The sequence below is a fragment of the Cebus imitator genome, unplaced genomic scaffold, assembly GCF_001604975.1.
Source record: "Cebus imitator isolate Cc_AM_T3 unplaced genomic scaffold, Cebus_imitator-1.0 Scaffold106, whole genome shotgun sequence".
Lineage (NCBI taxonomy): Eukaryota > Metazoa > Chordata > Mammalia > Primates > Cebidae > Cebus > Cebus imitator.
Window position 1 is genome coordinate 4,571,527 of NW_016107421.1, and position 19,313 is coordinate 4,590,839.

The window sequence follows — 19,313 nt, forward strand, 5'->3', positions numbered from 1 at the left end:
TGCTGTTGGTGGAGCGGGCTGGGTGCTTGGGAGGATGAAGCAGGGTGCTGTTGGTGATGAGGAATCCGGCGAAGATGCTGCCGGCTGTTAGCGCTTAATGAGTTAATTAGGAAAGGGTTATTTTTGTTAATAGTAACCGGAGTCTGAAGCAAGTTTGTCCTATTACAGCAAAGAAAATAATACGGGTACTGTAGACAGCTGTTAAGGAGGTGGCAATCAGAGTAACAGTTGGGGCATGATGTGTTTGCAGTTTCCACGCCGAGGTCTTCAGAGTGAAAGCCTGTGAGGAAAGGCATACCTGTAAGTGCAAGGCTGGCGACATTCAGGGAGGAGGACCTGAGGGACAAAGTCTTGAACAGTCCTCCTATTTTTAGGATGTCTTTTTCATCACTGAGGTTATGGATGATGGACCCTGAATATATAAATCATATAGCTTTGAAAACACGTGGGTTCAGATGCGAAGGAATGCGAGGTGTGGTTGATTAATGCCAATTGTGACTGTTATAAGGCCTAGCTGGTTTGATACCATTTTGTGTCAGAGCACAGATTGCTGTAAATAAGATGATCATAGCCCCCAGACATAGTGTGAAGGTTTGGATTGATAGGTTATTGTCTATTAAAGCGTAGAAGTGGATGAGCAGGAAATTTCTTGCCCCAGCTATAGTGCTGGAGTGGAGCAGGGCTGAGACCCAGGCTGGGCGTTCCACGGCCATGGAGGTCAAGGGTGAAGGCCGAACTGAGCTGACTTTCCTGCTGCTGCTGAGAGAAAGCTAATTAATGGAAGGGAGTTGGGGATAGTGTCCAGAATAAATGTTTGTTGACATTTCACGTGTTGGAGAACAGGAGGAAGCTAAGATGAAGCCAGCACCGCCCATGCGGATGTACAGAGCTGCCTGGAGGGTGGTGGGTTTAGCATCTGCTCGCCTGCACCGTCAGCCAGTTAGTAAGAAGACATGATTCTTACACCTTCTCATCTGATAAAGAGCTGAAAGAATTGATTGGCGGTAGCCAGAATTCATACTGTGATGAGGAAAATAAGTATTTGAAAAAGTGATTAATGTTAGGGTCTGAGTTTATATATCGAGACGTCTACCATAGATGGGTAATGATTAGTGCTACTGGGACAGACATTGTGGAGAAGTGCCTAGTTTGAAGCTTGGTGAGAGTCTGAGATTCTAGACTGTCATTCAGTGTCAGCTGGAGATAATGACTTCCTGGTCTGTGTATATGAACATTGTTGTGGGGATGAGACTAATGAATGAAGGCACATGCCACAGATGTTTTTATATCATTTGCGTATGAACCTTTTTTGCAGGGGCTGGCTAAGGTAACAGCAATCGGTAAGATTAGGGGATGAGGGCTGTTATGGCAGGGGAAGAATACTTTCATTTGTTACTTTTATTTGGAGTTGCACCAATGCTTTTTGTTCCTGAGACCAACGCATGACTCTAACCCTTTGAAAGTTGGGAAGGCCGTGTTGTTAGGCATGGGGGCGTGAGTCTGCAGCTCTTGCATGCTTCCTCGGTAGGTAAGAAGTGCAGGCATCTAGTGTTAGATCCACAATCTAATGTTTTGATCAAACTATAGCTACAGCATGCAGGCCCCATAGTAATTTTAGGGTTTAAGGGTAACAGGAAGAGAGGCACAAGATGTATCAGTATTAATGTATTTTCTCACATAAAGAAAGGTTTAATACTGTTAATGTCATACGTAAGTGTCCCTCATTGTATCATGACCAGCATATTTAGGGAGTAGAGGGCTGTCATTAGTAGACTAAGTCCTAAAAGCATAATGGTGATATTAGATCAGGAGAATGAGCCATAGTCAAAGGGTTCTCCTACTAGATTAATGGTGGAGGTAAGGCAAGGTTAGTGAGATTTCTTAGAAGTCATCAAGAGCAGTGTTTGAAGGCCTCTGATAAGTAATACGGTTCAGCTGTGGACTCACTTATAGTTTGAATTTGCTAGGCAGAATAGCAAAGATGAAGTGAGTCCATGAGCCATACTCATTAATTTTCAGTACTAATCATCATAGGTGCTGTCCGTGGAAGGCATGGGACTCACAGGCAGGCAGTAAAGGTAACTATGGGCACTGAGCCAGGCCTAGGACCCAGGCCAGCTTCATAGTGAACTCCTGAACTCCACTCCCGGCATCCCCTGGGCTCAGGCAGTGCTGAGCCAGAGCTGGGGTGGGGCTGGGTCCACCCAGGCTGGTCTGAAGACCCTTCCAGGAGGAGGGGGAAGCAGGGTGGATCCTGGAAGCCAGCAGCCAAGTGATGTCCAGGCCACAGGTCCTGCTCTAACTGGAGGCTGGCCTAAGTGTGCGTTTCCTGTGGCCCCCAGCCCCACTCACAGTCACACTGGAGGGGCGCTGTGGCATATTGCTTCTTGAAGCCCTCAGGACCCCATTTCCTTGGAGACAGTGACATAACACAGAGACCCCTCTGCTGGAGGGTTGTCCGGATTACAGCCAAGGAGCTGCCAGGAAGCCCCCACCAGCCCTTCTGATCTTCAAAGATTAAGGTGTACCTAGTTAGTAACAATGTAACCTTCTCCCAAAAATATTAACTTCCCTGCCCACGTCCTCAGGCTTTGGTTTCTGGGTATGTCTGAGCCCCCTGAGGCTGTGTCAGAAGAGTTTTGGTCCCCTTGTGTCATGCCTGGTCCAGGGTGTCGCTGGGAGCCCCAACACCGCATGGATGCATGCAACAGGCAGTCAGTAGGGAATACATAGGCAGTACATGCTTTAGGCACAGCCTTGGAAATCTAAGAGGACTGAGTAGCAGGGACCAGCGTGGATGGGGGTCTAGTGCTAGGTCAGTCAAGTGACTGGAAAGCCTCAGGGCTTGGATTGAAAGACCCACATTCCAGGCAGCAGCCCCTCCTAGTAAACCCCACAGAGGAGGCTGACGGCCCGTGTGCTTAGTCCCTCACAGATGAGTCCTGCTCAGAGAAGGCAGTCCCCCAGAAGGCTGAGGGCCTGGAGGAGGCTGACGCTGGGGCCTCTGGGTGCCATCCCCGTCCAGAAGAGCAGCCGACATGCATCTCGCCTTCTGGACACAGCGTCCTCACTGAGCTCTCCCTGCCTGGAGGCTCCCACGGGCTGGCCCTGGGGACTGCTGCTGCACTAGGTAGGTGCCCTTGGCCAGGGTCTTCCTGATGGGCTCAGCATGCGGGAGGGGGTCACTGAGAAACAACCCCACCACCCTGACCTATGCCAACACATGGCTGATGTGAAAGCCCCCTTCCTTTGGCACGATTGTCCGGGACGTGCAGTCCCAACAAACGCTGTGGGCCCCTGCCCTCCCTGGGATGTGTGCTTCCCTGTAACTCTCAGAACTTCCAGCACAGGAGGTGGCCAGCTCACAGCTCCCTACTGCTGGCCTGGGCTGGGGACACGCAGGCCTCCTGAAATGACTAGAACCACCGCTCAACCGACCCACCATCCTGGTCTGGGCAAGACGGTCATCTGGGCACCGCCACCCCAGCCCAGAGTCGGCTCAAGGCTGTTGATCAGGAGATCTTTAAGCACTGAGAAACTAAATCTGCTTGGCTTAACTTTGTTGTCAGTTTTGCTTTGAAATGAAATCCCCAAATCTCTCTTTTCCGGTACCCGAGTAGTGTGTACTGTGGGTCTAGGAGTTCACACGCCCCATCAGAACAGGAGCAAGTAGGATCACAGCAGTAGCCACAGCGAGTGGCTGCATGTGGGAACGCCATCTACTCTCCAGCTTCCCTCTTCACTGTATTGAAGGGACCCTAATCTCATGGCCCTCATGCTGACAGGGACCTTGGAGGTTTGGGGAGGAAGGCAGGGCTCTACTTTCCCCCAAAACGATGAATAAATGGTTTGGCCAGACCATAGGATCCAGATCTGGACAGCAGTTTTATTCCCTCTGTGATCTCATGTCCCCTGAGCGCATGGACAGGAGGCAGTCTGGGGAGAGGCCACGAGAGCCTGCATCGTGCTGGGAGAGGTGCCTTGGAGGCAGGCAGTTCTGAGTTTGGAGCCAGGCTCTGCCAGTTTGCTTCACTGGTTCTCACATACATTCTTTTGACATATCAACTCTCAAATGCCAAGTATCTTACAGTGAATGTGGTAAGAAAGGGGTGTGCTTGAGTCTCATTGGCAGCACTGTCTCCTTTATTTTATTTTTTTTTTTAGACAGAGTCTTGCTCTGTTGCCAGGCTGGAGTGCAGTAGCACAATCTTGGCTCACTGCAACCCCCGCATCCCGGGTTCAAGTAATTCTCCTGCCTCAGCCTCCTGGGTAGCTGGGACTACAGGTGCGTGCCACCATGCCCAGCTAATTTTTGTATTTTTAGTAGAGACAGGGTTTCACCATGTTGGCCAGGATGGTCTCGATCTCTTGACCTCGTGATCCACCCGCCTTGGCCTCCCAAAGTGCTGGGATTACAGGCGTGAGCCACCACACCCGGCCACTGTCGCTCTCTTAAGAGTGCAACATCCAATCTGCAAAGTCTGAGATTCAATGAGATATGCCACACTGACAGAACAAATTGCTTAACCTCTGGACACCTCCATTTCCTCATTGTGCAAAAGGGGTTAATAACACCTAACTCACCCCATTGTCATAGGGATTAAATGAGATGGCTGAATCTGTTGACTACATAGCAAATTATCACAAATGTAAAATGTGGCTTAAAACAATACATTTATGATCTCATCCTCATGGAATCAGGCATTATTTGCAATTTGAAATTGGGAATCATGTTACTTTGCTTTGCAAGCATGCAAAATATGTCCACTCTTAATTCCCACCTACAATGTCAGGCGAAGGCCTCTTTTTTCCTGAAGATCTCTGTGTGTGGTCGTGGAATCTGCTCCATTCTTACTGTGACTTTGGAACCTCATCCCTGTGACATCAGAGGGACATCATTTTGTCTTTATTTTCTTTGAGCTCTCATTTTTCTTCACTGGACTAAACACGTCCATCGGCTTTCAGCTTTTCACGCCAAGTAATTCAAACCCACTCTTGCTCCAAAGGGCCAAATGTCATCAGGAAGGAGCAGCTGCCCCCGCAGTACTTGGCCGACGTGGATACCTCCGACGAGGAAAGCATCTGGGCTCCCATGGCGACCTCCCGTCATTCCAAGCGGAGAGGCCGGGCGTCCTCTGACAGTCAGGTAATGGTGGCTGGAGAGGCTTCCATCTTGTCTTTTCTTTGGGTGGAGTCTTTTCACCTCCACACCAAGTCACTTCAGAGAAATTAAAGCTTTCAATACCTTTAGGGTGTGAAATTCCACGAGCCTACTTAATGGAGATAGGTCATCACAGTATGTTTTATGGGACTGAATTCACATAACAGAAAATTAACCATCTCGGTATGGTTAATAATAATTAACCATATAATTTAAAATAGAGTTTCCATGTGATCCAGCAATTCCACTTCTTGGTTTACGCCCCCAAAACTGGAAATCAGGGACGGAAAAAGACATTTGTGTCCCCGTGTTCATGGCAGCATTTTTTGTAATAACCAAAAGGTGGAAGCAACCCAAGCATCCGTCAGCAGATGAATAGGTAAACAAAACACAGCACATACACAACATGGAATATTATTCACCCCTGAAAAGGAAGGAGATGCTGACACATGCTACACCATGGATGAACCTTGAGAACATTATACTAAGTGAAATAAACCAGTCACTTTGGACAGAGACTGTATGGTTCCACTTATCTGAGGTTCTTAGTCAAATTCATAGAGAAGAAACTATAATAGTGGTCACCAGGGGCTGGGTCAGGGGGTTGGGGAATTGGTGCTGAATGGGCATAGAGTCTCTGTTTTGCAGGATGAAGTAGTTCTGGAGATGGATGGTGGTGACAGTTATACAACAATGTGAATATACTTAATACCTTGAAAATGATTAAAAGGATAGAGTTTTAATATAGTATTTTATAATTTAAAAATTTGAAAGAAGTAACATATTTTATGGAATTTAGGAGAAAATAAATAATCTTTAGTCTTCAAAATTATTTTTTAGTTTTCTTTTTTGATTTTTGTTTTTTTGAGACGTAGTCTTACTCTGTGGCCCAGGCTGGAATGCAATGGCGCCATCTCAGCTAACTGCAAACTCCGCCTCCCAGGTTCAAGCAATTCTCCCTCCTCAGCCTCCCAAGTAGCTAGGAATACAGGTGCGCACCACCACACTCAGCTAATTTTTGTATTTTTGGTAGAGACAGAGTTTTGCCATATTGGCCAAGCTGGCCTCAAACTCCTAACCTCAGGTGATTCACCCATCTTGGCCTCCCTAAGATTACAGGTGTGAGCCACCATACCCAGCCAAAAAATTAACTTTTAAGGTATACAATTCAGTGACAGTACATTTATAGTGTTGTGTAACCACCACCTCTAATTCAGCCCCCAAAGAATCGCACACTCATTAACCAATTACTCCCAATCTCCCTTGCCCCAGCCTCTGACAACCAGCAGTCTTCCTTCTGTCTCCATAGATTTGTCTATTCTGGACATTTCATGTAAATGGACTCACAGAGGACATCTGGCCTATTGTCACTGGCTCCTTTCACTAAGCAGAATGCTCTCCGGGTCCAACCATGCTGTAGCATATATGAGTGCCTCATGCCTTTTCATGAAAATACATCTTTTATACTCAATCAAGTATTATATATTTTATAAGAGGAGGAAATAATCTGTCAGGTATGTGAAACCCTTAGGTTTTATTTTTAAAAATAAAAAAGCAAGACGTAGCTCACTCTTAGATTTAGCAGCCTTGCTCTGTTGCCCAGGCTGGAGTGCAGTGGTGCCATCTCAGCTCACTGCAACCTCTGCCTCCTGGGTTCAAGCAAGTCTCTTGCCTCAGCCTCCTGATTAGCTGGCATTACAGGCACCTACCACCATGCCCTGCTAACTTTTGTATTTTTAGTAGAAAGGGGGTTTTACCATGTTGGCCAGGCTGGTCTCGAACTCTTGACCTCAAGTGATCTACCCACCTCAGCCTCCCAAAGTATTGGGATTGCAGGCGTGAGCTACCGCACCCAGCCCTTTAGCAGGCATTATATAGGCATTAAGAAACTGCTCATAATACTTAACACCTGTTAAATTAGTAGAATCACTCACACTGTAGACATTGACTTATTAAAAAGTTCATCACAAGATTTATTTAAGTACCCTGAATTCCCCTCACTGCATCTAAATGATTCTGTTGAGTCAGCTGATTTCTATTTGAGCAAGTTCACATTACTGGGAGAAAGGCAATATTGTTTCATCTGAGAACATCATGACCACTAGATTGTTTAAGGCAAAGAAAGACACAGGCTATTCATGTCTCTGATAGAGCCTTGACTCCGGCATTGTAATCATGTGATGGGGGGCTGTTCTGTAACTAATGACCCTAGAGGCACGAAACCCAGAAGAGGGGGAGTGGCGCCGCTCTGAATGGAGACAGGAACCGCAGCATCACCAGGGCTGGTCTCAGGCACATCTTCTGGAGCCTGGATGAGTGCAGGTCTAGCTCCGTGGGCACGGTGGTACCTGGCACAGAGCCCCTCCTCCCTCCTCCTGGGAGATCTGGGAAAGGGAATGCTTCTGTGGAGCTTCCCTTCAGGGCCCATGGGCTCTGGGCTGTCAGGAGGGAGGCTAAGTGAATGCTGAGGCTTGTCAGGAAAGGCCTGGATGTGGCAAGGAGGCAGAGGGTGCACGGCTGGGGTTCTCGAGGGGCAGGAGAGCTGGGCGGGGCACGAGGAGGCTGTTGTACAGGGTCTAGGGTTTCTCCAGCGCCCTGGTCCTTCGGTGCACAGGACTACCGGAGATGAAGCATCGGCCAGCTCTACAGCCACAGGGCTGCAGACCCCCGTCCCAAGGCAGCCACTAGGCTAGCACTGGCTCAGGAGTGGGCAACGGGGAAAAGGACCCAGTGGCCCCAGGCTTTTCTGAGCCCCCATCCAGCAGGAAATCTGTCCTGTGGCTGTTCTCACAGGGCCAGACCTTCACACGCATGGTTGGTAAGGGACTCTTCCAACCTCCTGTCACTTCGCTTCTGCACCCAGAGAAATGATCTGCTGAAAATGAGCACCAAAATTTCACAAAGAGCCTTTCTAGCATGGCCCTATGGGAAATCATAGGGGTTTGGGTCCTAGAATTGGGCTAGTGTCCACGGGACAGAAGCGTGCAGTTTCTGAACTTAGCATCTCTCTGGAGTCAGTGCCCTCAGCTGGCTTTTTACTGTACTGTCATTTAGAAGCTTCCTCAGCCCTGGTCTGAAAGTTTCTCCTGCAGCAACTTCCTTGAGGGCCCACTTAGTCTCTGAAAGAAGCACCCTTGCCCCATCAGAGCTGGGCATGAAGGCCCTGAGAAGGCCTGCGTGAAGACTGCTTATGGTCGCTTCACCTCCTGAGGCCCACAGTTCCTGAGGCATACGACTCCTTTTATGTAACAGCAAGCAAGGCCCTGATGCAAGGAAGTGTCCTTTGATTCAAATCAGGGAGTGGCTGGCTTGGCCCCTGCCATGTCTGTATCCTGGGAGGACTTGGAAACTGTAGGTGTGCTGAGCTCCGGCGGGACTCAAGGGAGCCCCAGTGCCACAGCGGTCACGCCTCCACACTTGCATTGGCAGGTCTACTTCTGTGAAATGGAACACGCACACGTCGGGCAGAGCAACTTCATGACTCACAGACAGGCAGCAGGGCCCCCGGGCTCAGGGAAGCTGCGGGAAGGGTAGAGTCTCGGAGGCAAGTGCCCCACATCATGCGGCAGCTGGGGGATCCCAGAAAGCCGACTCAGGGTGGCCAGGGCAGAGACCTGGGAAACTGGGATCAGTGGGCCAAAGGAATCCAGTTCCAGAGCCTGGGCTCTGCACAGTCCACACAGTTCTTCCTGATATCAGGAGGTGGCTTTCTTGGCACATTCTACAGTTATTCTGAGAAAAGGGGAAGAGGCGACTCAGCCAAGTTCATACAGGGACCTGTGGCTGCAGGGGACAGTGGAGGACCAGGGTGGCCAGAATAGAGACCTCTCTGGTGAGGACAGGATGGCGACCTCCCCAGTATGCCCACGATAGAGACCTCTCCAGTGTGCCCAGGATAAAGACCCCCAGTGTGGCCAGAGTAGAGACTTCCCCTATGTGGCCAGGTAGAGACCTCCCGGGGTGGCCAGGTAGACAGATCCATGGCTGGCTGAGCATCTTCCAGCTTCCTAGTCTGAAGACAGTGGGATGAAGATGAGAATCAAGTTGTCTATTTTCAGTAAACCTTTAATTTAGCAACTTATTAGCCTTTAGTAAAATACACATAGTGGTATCCAACCCTGCTGAAACCAATTATCCTTTATACCTGCTTGGAACGATTCTCAAGTTCATGTTTGTATATCCTGCCTCTGGAATTGTTTCTATGTGTTCCTGTTAACTTGTATTTACTTTGTCAAACCTAAGTAATAAGATTCAGAAAATATGAGTAAGTATTAATAAGTCAAGTTTATCAGAACGAAGGCTTGACATGGCCACCCGGAAACACAGGCTCCAAACAAGAGGGGTCCAAAGTGGACTAGTGAAGGTCTCACCTATGTAGAAACTTTAGCAGGATCACAGCGTCGCGGAGGAACAGAGACCTGGGGGGCCCTTATCTCTAATGCTGTTTGGTCTTAATTATTTAAAGGAGGATAAAAAAGGTAGAAGTTAGCCTCTTAACCCCCTCTTGGGATCTGGGAGCAAGGGTTATCTCCAGGGATGTTTCCATTTCAAAAACACAGTTCCCAGGTCAAGTTTTGAGACTGGACAGAGGCTTTTTCGCCATTATAAAGATTTACACGTATTTGGAAAAAGCAAAGAAAGGAGCTCTGAAAGAAAGGGGGCAGTGGGGAGAAGTCACTTCTCTATTTTCAACAGGTGCAATGAGTGCCCAATTTCACCAGCAGGTTTGCATTCACCCCCACACAACTTGGGCACTCAGGAGTAGCGGAGGAGCTGCTGCATCTGCCCTGTGGGCTTGTCTGAAAGGGGCCCAGCACTCCTGGAGCCAGGGTGGCATCATACTCATTGTGTCTGTGCTGCCACCTCCTCAGCAAAGGAGCCTGGACACTGCCAGAGCCTTGTCAGAAAGCAGCGTGCTGAGCTCACTTCCCACTCTTCCCTGCTGGCCTCTCCCTGGCTCCCAGCTGCCCCCACCCACCTTTAGCTCCTGCCCACCTCCCCCAACCCTGGCCTCCTCCACCCTGCCTCCACTTTCTCCTCGTGGGCATTTCCCCATCTCTTCTACTCTGAATGTGACATTTCCCAGCTGGCTGGGGGGCCGTTGTCCTCTCCTGAGTCCCCATGTGTGCCAAGCCTACCGCTTCTGGGAGACAGAGGCTGTCTGCCGAGTGCTCTCTCCCCAGAGTATTGATCTCTGCTTCTGCAGATGCTCAACGGGACCAGAGGCCTCACCAGAGGCCCCCCAGGTCACTGTTCCTCTGCAAGGTTGTGATCCTGCTAAAATTTCTATGTAGGTGAAACCACTAGTCCACTTTGGACCCCATTTATTTGGGGTCCGTGTTTCCGGGTGGCCACCGTCAAGCCTTTGTTCTGATAAACTTGGTGTATTAATACTTACTCATATTTTCTGAATCTCATGACTATTACCAGTGGCTCCTCAAGGCATGGGCCAAAACCCTAGTGTTGACATTTCTCAGCCAAGCATGTTCTTCGGGCAGATTTGCCCACTCAAAGCCCTTGGTGCTGTGAAGATTAAAGTAATTACGGACCAAACAGCGCAAAACATCTTAACATCCCACAAGCACCACTTCCCTCTTTTAAAGCCAGGTGAGCCGTAAACGAGATAATGGCAGGAAAGATGCATCGCTGGGCAAGGAAGAAAACTAGAAAATTGATTTCTCATGTCTCCGTCTGGGAGCTAATAGACTTTGGGTGACTCAAGAGTCTGGTGACTCAAGGGATGAGCAAGTCGTACTTCTGGTCCATTTAGGTTGTCGCCTGAAGGGCCTTGCCTCCCAGCCCACGAGCAACCCAAGGCTCTTGCTAGCTAATGACTGTAAGTTTGATCACTGTGGCGTAATTAACTGATGTCTTCCTGTGCTGCTCAGTATCGGTGGTAACAGTGGCTGTCCGCAGTGATGACACCATCACAACCGTCCAGATTCAGCTCCTTGTCCTGCTGAACTCAGCTCCTCTCCTGCTGCTTTCACCCTCCCCACTCTCCCTTCTCTTGGTTTCACTCCAAGATTTTGCTTGGTGTTCCAGAACTCTTGGTGTCAGAAATAGGTTTCACGGTTAACCTTCCCAGGCCACATCATGGCTGGTGGCCTTAGCTCTCCTTCCACTTCTTGGGAATTTGGTGCTTCTGAGGTGGTGGGTGCCAGAGTCTTGCTGGTGGGAGCCAGGGGTCTTCTGCCTACTGTTTCTCTCCCTCTGCTGCAGATCTTTGAGCTGAATAAGCGTATTTCAGCTGTGGAACGCCTGCTGACCCACCTGGAGAACACAGTTGTGCCTCCCTTGGCCAAGGTAACACCAGGGGCCGGGCAAGGAGAAAGAGCCCCCACGGCTCTTTAGTTAAAGGAGGCTAAGGTGTGACATGGGCTTTTGGGAGAATAGTTTCTTGAGATTTTGCTGTTTGTAAGCTTGAGTTCTGTGTGCAGTGCTCAGAGGGCCAGATGATTCCTATCACATATCCTGAGTGAAGTTATCTGTCCCATCCAGGCCTGCCATCACCCCTCATACCCAGAGCTTGAAAGAGAGACAGCTTGGAGGGTGCACAGGTGTAACAGCCTGCCCAGGGGACATAACTGGAGATGGGAGGAAGCTTGCTTGGCCCAGCAGCTCTGAGGTCCAGCAACCAAAGCAGGAGGGAGTCTCCCTCTGCACCATGTTTGTGAATGTATGATCAGCACAGCTTAGTCTGCTATGTGCAGCTGTAACAAAATACCACAGGCTGGGTAATTTATAATGAGCAGAAATGTATTTGGCTCATGGTTCTGGAGACTGGGAAGTCCAAGATCAAGGGGTGGCATCTGGTGAGGGCCTTCTTGCTGTGTCACCACGTGGCACATGGTGATAGAGCACAGGAGAGACAGAAAGCAAGGCAGGACCGAACTCTCTTTTATAACCACCCTGGAATGAATAACAAATTCGTTCCTTCAATAGTGACATTAATCCATTGATAAAGGCACAGCCCTCATGACCTAATCACCTCTTGAAGGCCCCACCTCGCAACACTATTGCACTGAGGATTGAATCCCCAACACATGAACTTTAGGGGACACATTGATACCACAACAGCACACCAAGGCAACCTGATGGGGAGTAAATAAAACAGACCATGGCCCGCTGCAAGAGTGCACGTGCATGTGTGTGTATGTGCTTTTGTGTCTGAGAGACAGGCAGATAGACAGCTGGGAGTGCAGAGGGACGGGGGGACCCAGTCCTCCATGCCAGCTGAGTTACACATCTAGCACCTGGGCACTGAGATAAGGAGATTCAGAAAATGCGATTAAGTATTGAGTTTATTGGAGCACAAAGTTTGAAGGTAGCCTTCTGGGCCACACAGACTTCAAAGGAATGGGGTTAGTGCTCCAAAGCGGAGAATTTGAAGTTTCGCTTATATAGGCCGAAACAGAAGTTTCTCAGTGTTACAGCATTTTCCATACAATGCCCGTAATTATATTGTAGCGGTTCACAGGTTACAGTTTACTAATTTTGAGGAAGATGGCTTGAACACTCCACAAGTAGGGGTAATGATCTTGAGGGGGTCTCATCTCTGGTGTCCCTCAGTCTTTCCTAATCATCTACAGGAAAAAGCAGAAACGGAAGGTGCATGCTGCTGATTCAGGCCACATAGCTGCCCTCAAGGCTCCCGGTGATTTAAAGTTCCAGCAGCTTTAAGTGTGAATGACTTAATTCCACGGGACGCTCCTTGCCGCTGCTCATTTTTCTTGGGGCCAAGACTGCAGAGAAGCAGATCTGGGTGGAGCTCAGGCTGGCGGAATGAGACCAAGTGGGGAGCAGAGCACACAGGTCCCAAGTTAGACCACAGAGGGTACCCCTGCGCAGACCCTGACCCTGGCCAAAGTGGAGGGAGACTGAGGCCCAGCCCACATGCCATGTGTCCAGCAGGGACCGCAGCTGCCTCTCTCTATAGGGGGATGGAGTACTGTGCTGTATGCTTTAACGGGTCGCTAGGGCCAGGCTGACCATGTGCCATAATTTCGTTTAATCCTGCAATACCTCTGCAAAGTAGACATGTCTGTCCCTAGTTTATAGATGAGGAAACTGAAGCCTGGGGTCCCATGAGTGAGACTCAGCCCATCACTGGCTGGCTGAAAGCACAGCGAGGTTGGGAAGAGCGTTCCTCCCCTCGGGATGCCTCTGGAAGGACCCTCGCCTGCACTGGAGTCAGAGTGACCCCAACACAAGCTCCAGAGCCCCATCAGACCCCATGGCCCATATCCATCCATCCAGACCCCAGGCCGCCCCCAGGACCCTGCTGAACACCGAGTGCCCCAGGTCCCACTCTGGCCCCGGCTCTGCCTCTCAGGTGGACACTGGAGATCCGTCACTCACCTCCTTTACCCACTTCCTGCCCAACTCCTTCCCATCCCTGCTGGTCCCTCAGCAGCACCTGGGACCCACTGCCCTGCAGCCTGCCTGGCCCTGGCAGCAGCCCACCCAGAAACAGGTTACCCTTGCGGAGGGAAAGGTGGCCACCCTCACTCTGGCTCTCACTGGTGCCTCCTAGCTTTGGCCTTTTGCTCATACAAATCTCAGCCCAGGGACAAGTAAGTTAGAAGTCACAGACTCCACATGGGACCTGCGCTGCCCGCACACTCCCCATGAGGGGACAATGCTTGCAGGCATGGCCCTCTGGGCTGTCGAGGAGCTGGGCCTGAGAGGCAGCAGGCCCTCCACCTTGCCGACGCTCGATCTAGGGCAGCCAGTGTCCCAGTTGGGGCTCGTAAGGCTTGCACCTGGAAATCCCTGGCAAACAAGGGCAAGTTAGTCGCCCTGGCTGTGTCCTGTTGTGCTGGTTCAAGTCCCTGTCACACGCACATGTTGTCATGTGTTTTCCATATGTACATGTGTATATGTGTGCATGTGGTGTGTGTGTTCATTTATTTACAGGCTTACAAAGCAAAGACAATCCCTGCCTCTCCAAGGCATCCCCCAGCTCCCACCCCCTCACGCCATCACTCTGCTGCGTCCTGCCTGACGGGCACTGGGCTTCCATTCCTTGTGGGGATTCTGCAGTTTCTCAGCCCCATGCACTCTGGGACAAAGTTCAGCTCATATCAGGCCCAATAGCATTTACAGGCTGAACATCACTGCCGATCTTTCCACTGAGGGCCTCTGTGACTCGGGGCTTTGTCAGGAAAGTGGAGCCTCGTGGAGAAGCATCCTGGCTAAAACATGCAGCTTCTTCATCGACGCAATCTAATCATCCCCTTGGTGTTTGTCTGTGAGGCCCCAGGCAGCAAGACCTGTCGATCTGTCTCAATAGGTTTCATCCAAATAGAAAATTAAATGATCGTGTGCAATATCCTCAGCTTGGCGAGTGAGGGAGGGATCGATGCCGCCCAGGGGCGCCGTGGCCTGTGAGTAACTTCCTGGTGGAGGCACCTTCCCTCCCTCCCTCCCTCCCAGCCCCCAGTGTCAGTGGAGGTGACATCTCCCAGAGGAAAGGACAAAAGGTGGCACTCAAACTCCTCAGGTGGCATCTCCTTGAGGCCCTGGCCTCACGCGTCAAAGTTGACTTCATGGGGCCAGGGGAAAGCCTTTGGATTGTGGGATGGATGAGTGAATGAACAGGTGAACGAGCAGACAAGGAAATGAGCGCTGTCTTCCTTCCCATGATGCTAACTTGTGTGACTTCATCACCTGGGAAGAGTCGGGAGACACAGGGAGCCACTCTGCCCCCGGCACCGGCTCCTGATGCTGGGGAGGTGGCCGTGAGCAAAGTCGACAAAAATGCAGGCCTCATGGCGTTTGCCTTCCACTCAGGAGGCGGGAAACACGCAACCGCAGGAATGTCCAGCTTTCCCTCAGAAAGGGGGCCTACGTCTGCTGAAGGGAACTCATCACAGACAGGGTCACAGGGAAAAGACCAACCATGTGTTACTGTGCACATGAACATGTCAGTCCTGCAAATGTGGGGCTCCAAGCAGGGACAGACGACTGAGGTTTACACCCAAGGTGACAGGATGGACAGGGCTTAGGGCTTCTTGAGGGGTTGCAGTGGGGACAGGGTCACCGGAGGGCGAGGAGAGGAAGGGCTTCTGGTTATGCAGTTAAATATCTCTCAACTAACCTGGAGCTGCCCTTGAAGAATCCGCCCAGGGGTGCCGTGGCCTGTGAGTAACTTCCTGGTGGAGGCACCTGCCCTCCCTCCCTCCCTCCCTCCCAGCCCCCAGTGTCAGTGGAGGTGGCATCTCCCAGAGGAAGGGACAAAAGGTGGCACAAAAGGTGTGACAGGAGCGTCCCTGTCACACACGTAAGTGTCAGGCATCAGTGTCCTTTTAAGGCACCGAGAAAGCCCATCTCAGAAAAGCCCATCTGCCTGGTGTTCAGCTCACCCCTGTAGCTTTCCTCCACAGATGAAATCCCCACCACCAAAAAAGACAGCTTTTCGGAGCAATCCTGTCTGCAGCTTCTCTGAATAAACAGCTGGAAATATGTCCCAGAAGTCTATTCTGGGGTGACATGTTTTGGTTTCCTTCACAACCCAACAAGTGGAACACAGGTCAGGAGGTGGGGGAAGGCAGAGAAAAATAAATCAAGGCAGAAGGTCCCTGGGGTGAGGGTGCCTTTTCAAACGAGACGCCTCCCACTGAGCGTGAGACTTGCCCAAAGAGCTGGCAGAGGTGCCAGAACTGCCATGTGGCTGTCTAGGATGGAGTGTGGCAGCCCCTCCTATGGTCCCAAGGAGCAAACACCTGCAGGAGACAGTGTGGCCAGGACGGGTGAGACAGAGGCAGGCCTGGGAGCAGAGAGGCTGGAGCTGGGCCTAGTGCCGGAGTCAGACAAGACGGAGCCTCCCAGGCTCTGCCTTTACTATGGGAGAGTTGGGGAGGCTTGAGCAGAAGACAGCTGGCTGAGGGCACGGGGTTGCTCCGGCTGTCCTCCCGAGGACAGGCTGTGGAGTGGGAGTGAGGCAGCAGGGCTGGCTTGGAGAAGGTGGTAGAGCAACCAAGTGAAATGAGACAGACATATCCTGGGATCTCGCAAAGGCAGAGCCGACAGGAATGGCTACTTGGGATGAGAGAAAGAGTCAGGATGTCTGCAAGCCTCTTGGCCTAAGCCAGCTCTAAAGAGTGGAGCTGCCTCCGCCAAAAAGAGCAAGACACCTTAGCACCGCTATGGCTGTAAGAGGCAATTGGGATGGTTTTGTGTTTTTATCACTTAAGTCTGTTACCTTCTCAGAGCTGGCACATAAAACCTTCCTGAAAGGCCGGTGTCCACAACAGACAAAGCCTGCCCTTAGCCTCCCTTCCTCCCGCCCACAGACAAGGCGGCCAGTGGAAGGAGACCCTTTCTCACTCAGCCCAGCACTGCTTTTATGTGATCAAGAGCCATGTGCCACAGAGAACTGTCCAGCAGCAGCTGCTAAGTCAGTCCTTGGTCAGAGTGTGGGAAGGTACAGCCCCTGGTGCTGGACCATCCAAGGCCAGCTATGCACTTCCCTGAGAGAGAGTGGGCAGAGAGCCATGACTCCACGCCCCTCTCCCCATCCATAGAGTAAGGACATCCACCTGGAATACACAAGTGTCACCCTTAGATGTAAGGGATGAGAGGAAAAAATAAAAGAGGGGTCTTAGCTAGGGGTGGTGGGCATCTTTCCCTGGGAAGCCCCGGCCCTGCAGAGCCTGCTTCTGGAGTCTGGGACTGGGCCCCAGTGGGGCACAGTGGACAAGCTCACAAGGAGAAGGGAGGCAGCCCAAGCTCAGCGGGAACCCCAGGGGTGCTGGGCCCAGGCCCACCTCCCAGAGCCAGCCCTTGAGCTCCACGGCTCCAGATGGCTAGCCGAATGCAAACCCACTGGCTTGTTCTGTCAGAGTGTAGGTGCTGGAGTGCGCACGGAGGCCGACATGGAGGAGGAGACCCTGAGGAGGAAGCTTGAGGAGCTGACCAGCAACGTCAGTGATGAGGGGGCCTCGTCCGAGGAAGAGGACACCAAGGATGAAAAGGCAGAGCCTGACACGGGCACCTCAGTTGGGACCCTCCGCCACACAGACTCAGAGGTGAGACCACCCCCAGGGGTCTCAGCAGGACCCTGCAGAGGGAGGGGCAGGAAGGGACAGTCCCGGGTAGCCACCACCCTCCCCAGGGAGGCAGCCACTGCGTGGGGACATCAAGAGCCCTTGATGGGGTCCATGGTGGGTGGCCAGCTCCTGGCCAAGCAGCTCCCAGGGTTCAGAGAGGAGAGCAACGTCAGGGCGAGTCCCCGTCTGGGTGAGACCCCACACCCCCTTCTGCAGCTGGTCAGCCTCCATCCTTCTCTTCCTAGGTGGGCACGGCTGCCAATCAAACCAACAGACAGGAAAAGGGCCGTCAGGGCCCCAAGGACCCCATCCAGCACAGCAGGACCACAGATGAGGAGCTGTCGGAGCTGGAGGACAGAGTGGCAGTGACGGCCTCAGAAGTCCGGCAGGCAGAGAGCGAGGTACCCCGAAGGCACAGGGGAGCAAGCACGGGGTTCCACAAACACGGATGGTGACTGTGGCTGGGTGTTGACCATCTGACTAACAGCTCACACCAAGCCCTCCCCATTGGCCCGGGATGCCTGTCTCTGAAGGCCAAGCACGAACCTGGGGTTCCTATGGGACTCACCTGGCTCGCCACCCCCTGAGCCCTCCACCCCTTCTCTTTTTCCAACTTGGTGAGGGACAGGCAGGGTTTCTACCAAGAAAAAAGTACTGAACACTCACAATCCCTGACCTGTAAGCAGGCCTGGAATTTAGGACAGCCCCAGACTCAGGACTGGACTCTGTCCCAAGGGCCACCTGTGAGTCCCGGTGTGGCTGCAGAGCTTGAATCTGGGTGATGAACATATCAGTAGTGCACAAAGGTCAAAGGGCAAAGCCAACGCATTCAGGCCTCCCAGGGACAGCCGAGGTGATGTGTGCATGCTCTGTCCTCCCCGGAGACCTACAGAAAGGAGAGGGTCTGCCCCTCAGGCTGTGGGGACAGCCAGCCCCCGTGGCCCTCCTCCGCTTCCCTTCTCATGAGCAGGCACCTGTCACTCCCCCGGACGAAGGGCACATCCCCCAGGGCTGTTCCCATCGAGGGGGCAAGTCAGGCTCTGGACTTTCCCTTCGTTTCTTCCTTCTTGCTCTGCAAATAAGCTTCAAATGCCTAGAATGCAGCCACGTTGTGTAGGTCACGGAAGATACAGCTGCAAATGCCTTAGACCAAGCCCGTGCCTTCCTGGAGCTCCTGTTTTTAGTAGGAGGAGATAAATAGCAAACAAACAAACCAGATCCTTTGGGTTCACGTAAAGTGCATGAAGACCATCAGTAAAGGTGCCCCCTGGGGTGCTCGGGGCAGGGTGATTAAGATAAGGCGGTCAGGAGGGATGCCAGGGAAATGAGCCAGCCTGGCAAATCCAGGAGGCAGGAGCCTGGGTGGAGGGAGCAGCGTGTGCCAGGGCCCTGGGGTGGCAGTGAGCTTGGCACGTGCAGGGATCAGTCTGAGACCGGGTCAGATGATGAGGGGAGAGTGTGAGGAGGGTGGGCTGGAAGGGTCTGAGTAGGGGTGATGGGGCCTGGTTTCTGTTTCCAGAAGCTGCCCTGGCTGCTGTGGGAGGAGTGGCCTCAGGGGGGAGGAGCGGAAGGGGAGCTGGGCAAGGATGATGCCAGTGGGGGTGGCCGAGTGCTAGGTGAAGAGTAGCCACCACCGTCCTCCCCAGTCATGGCCCCTCCTCCAGCTCTTCATGGGAGCCAGACTCCCTAAGACTCCAGAAAATGCACCCCTCCTGCCTGGGGCGGCCCACAAGGAAAGCTCCCCCGCTATAATAACCACGGAAGATGAATGCCATGGGGACCACCAAGATGGGCATGGGGCTGGGACGCCAATCTTAAGGGAAAACACAAGTAAAATTGGCTCCAGGAGAGAGCTGGGGCAGCTGCTCTTTCTGTCCATGACTTTGAGGTGGGACCTCGAACATCTGTCTGACGGGCTGTCTGTCTACTGTCCTCTCAGGTTTCAGACATTGAATCCAGGATTGCAGCCCTGAGGGCCGCTGGGCTCACAGTGAAGCCCTCGGGAAAACCCCGGAGGAGGTCAAACCTCCCGGTGAGTGGGGGCACAATGGTGAGTGGGGGCACAATGGTGAGTGGGGGTGCAGTGGTGAGTGGGGGTG

At 52.0% G+C, this 19,313-nt stretch overlaps 1 protein-coding gene across 5 annotated transcripts in view; it reads left to right on the plus strand.

Moving 5' to 3' along the window:
• Window positions 1-19,313, plus strand: part of MLPH (melanophilin) — a 59,302-nt gene that overhangs the window by 31,969 nt on the left and 8,020 nt on the right. For 2 of the 5 annotated variants that reach the window (XM_017537745.2, XM_017537746.2), the window contains 6 exons: window positions 2,926-3,130; window positions 5,007-5,146; window positions 11,384-11,467; window positions 17,008-17,193; window positions 17,460-17,615; window positions 19,154-19,246. In XM_017537745.2, the coding sequence (XP_017393234.1) occupies window positions 2,926-3,130; window positions 5,007-5,146; window positions 11,384-11,467; window positions 17,008-17,193; window positions 17,460-17,615; window positions 19,154-19,246 (864 nt within the window). The remainder of the gene's footprint in view (window positions 1-2,925; window positions 3,131-5,006; window positions 5,147-11,383; window positions 11,468-17,007; window positions 17,194-17,459; window positions 17,616-19,153; window positions 19,247-19,313) is intronic. The other 3 variants (XM_037741760.1, XM_017537748.2, XM_037741761.1) reach the window with 3 other exon arrangements.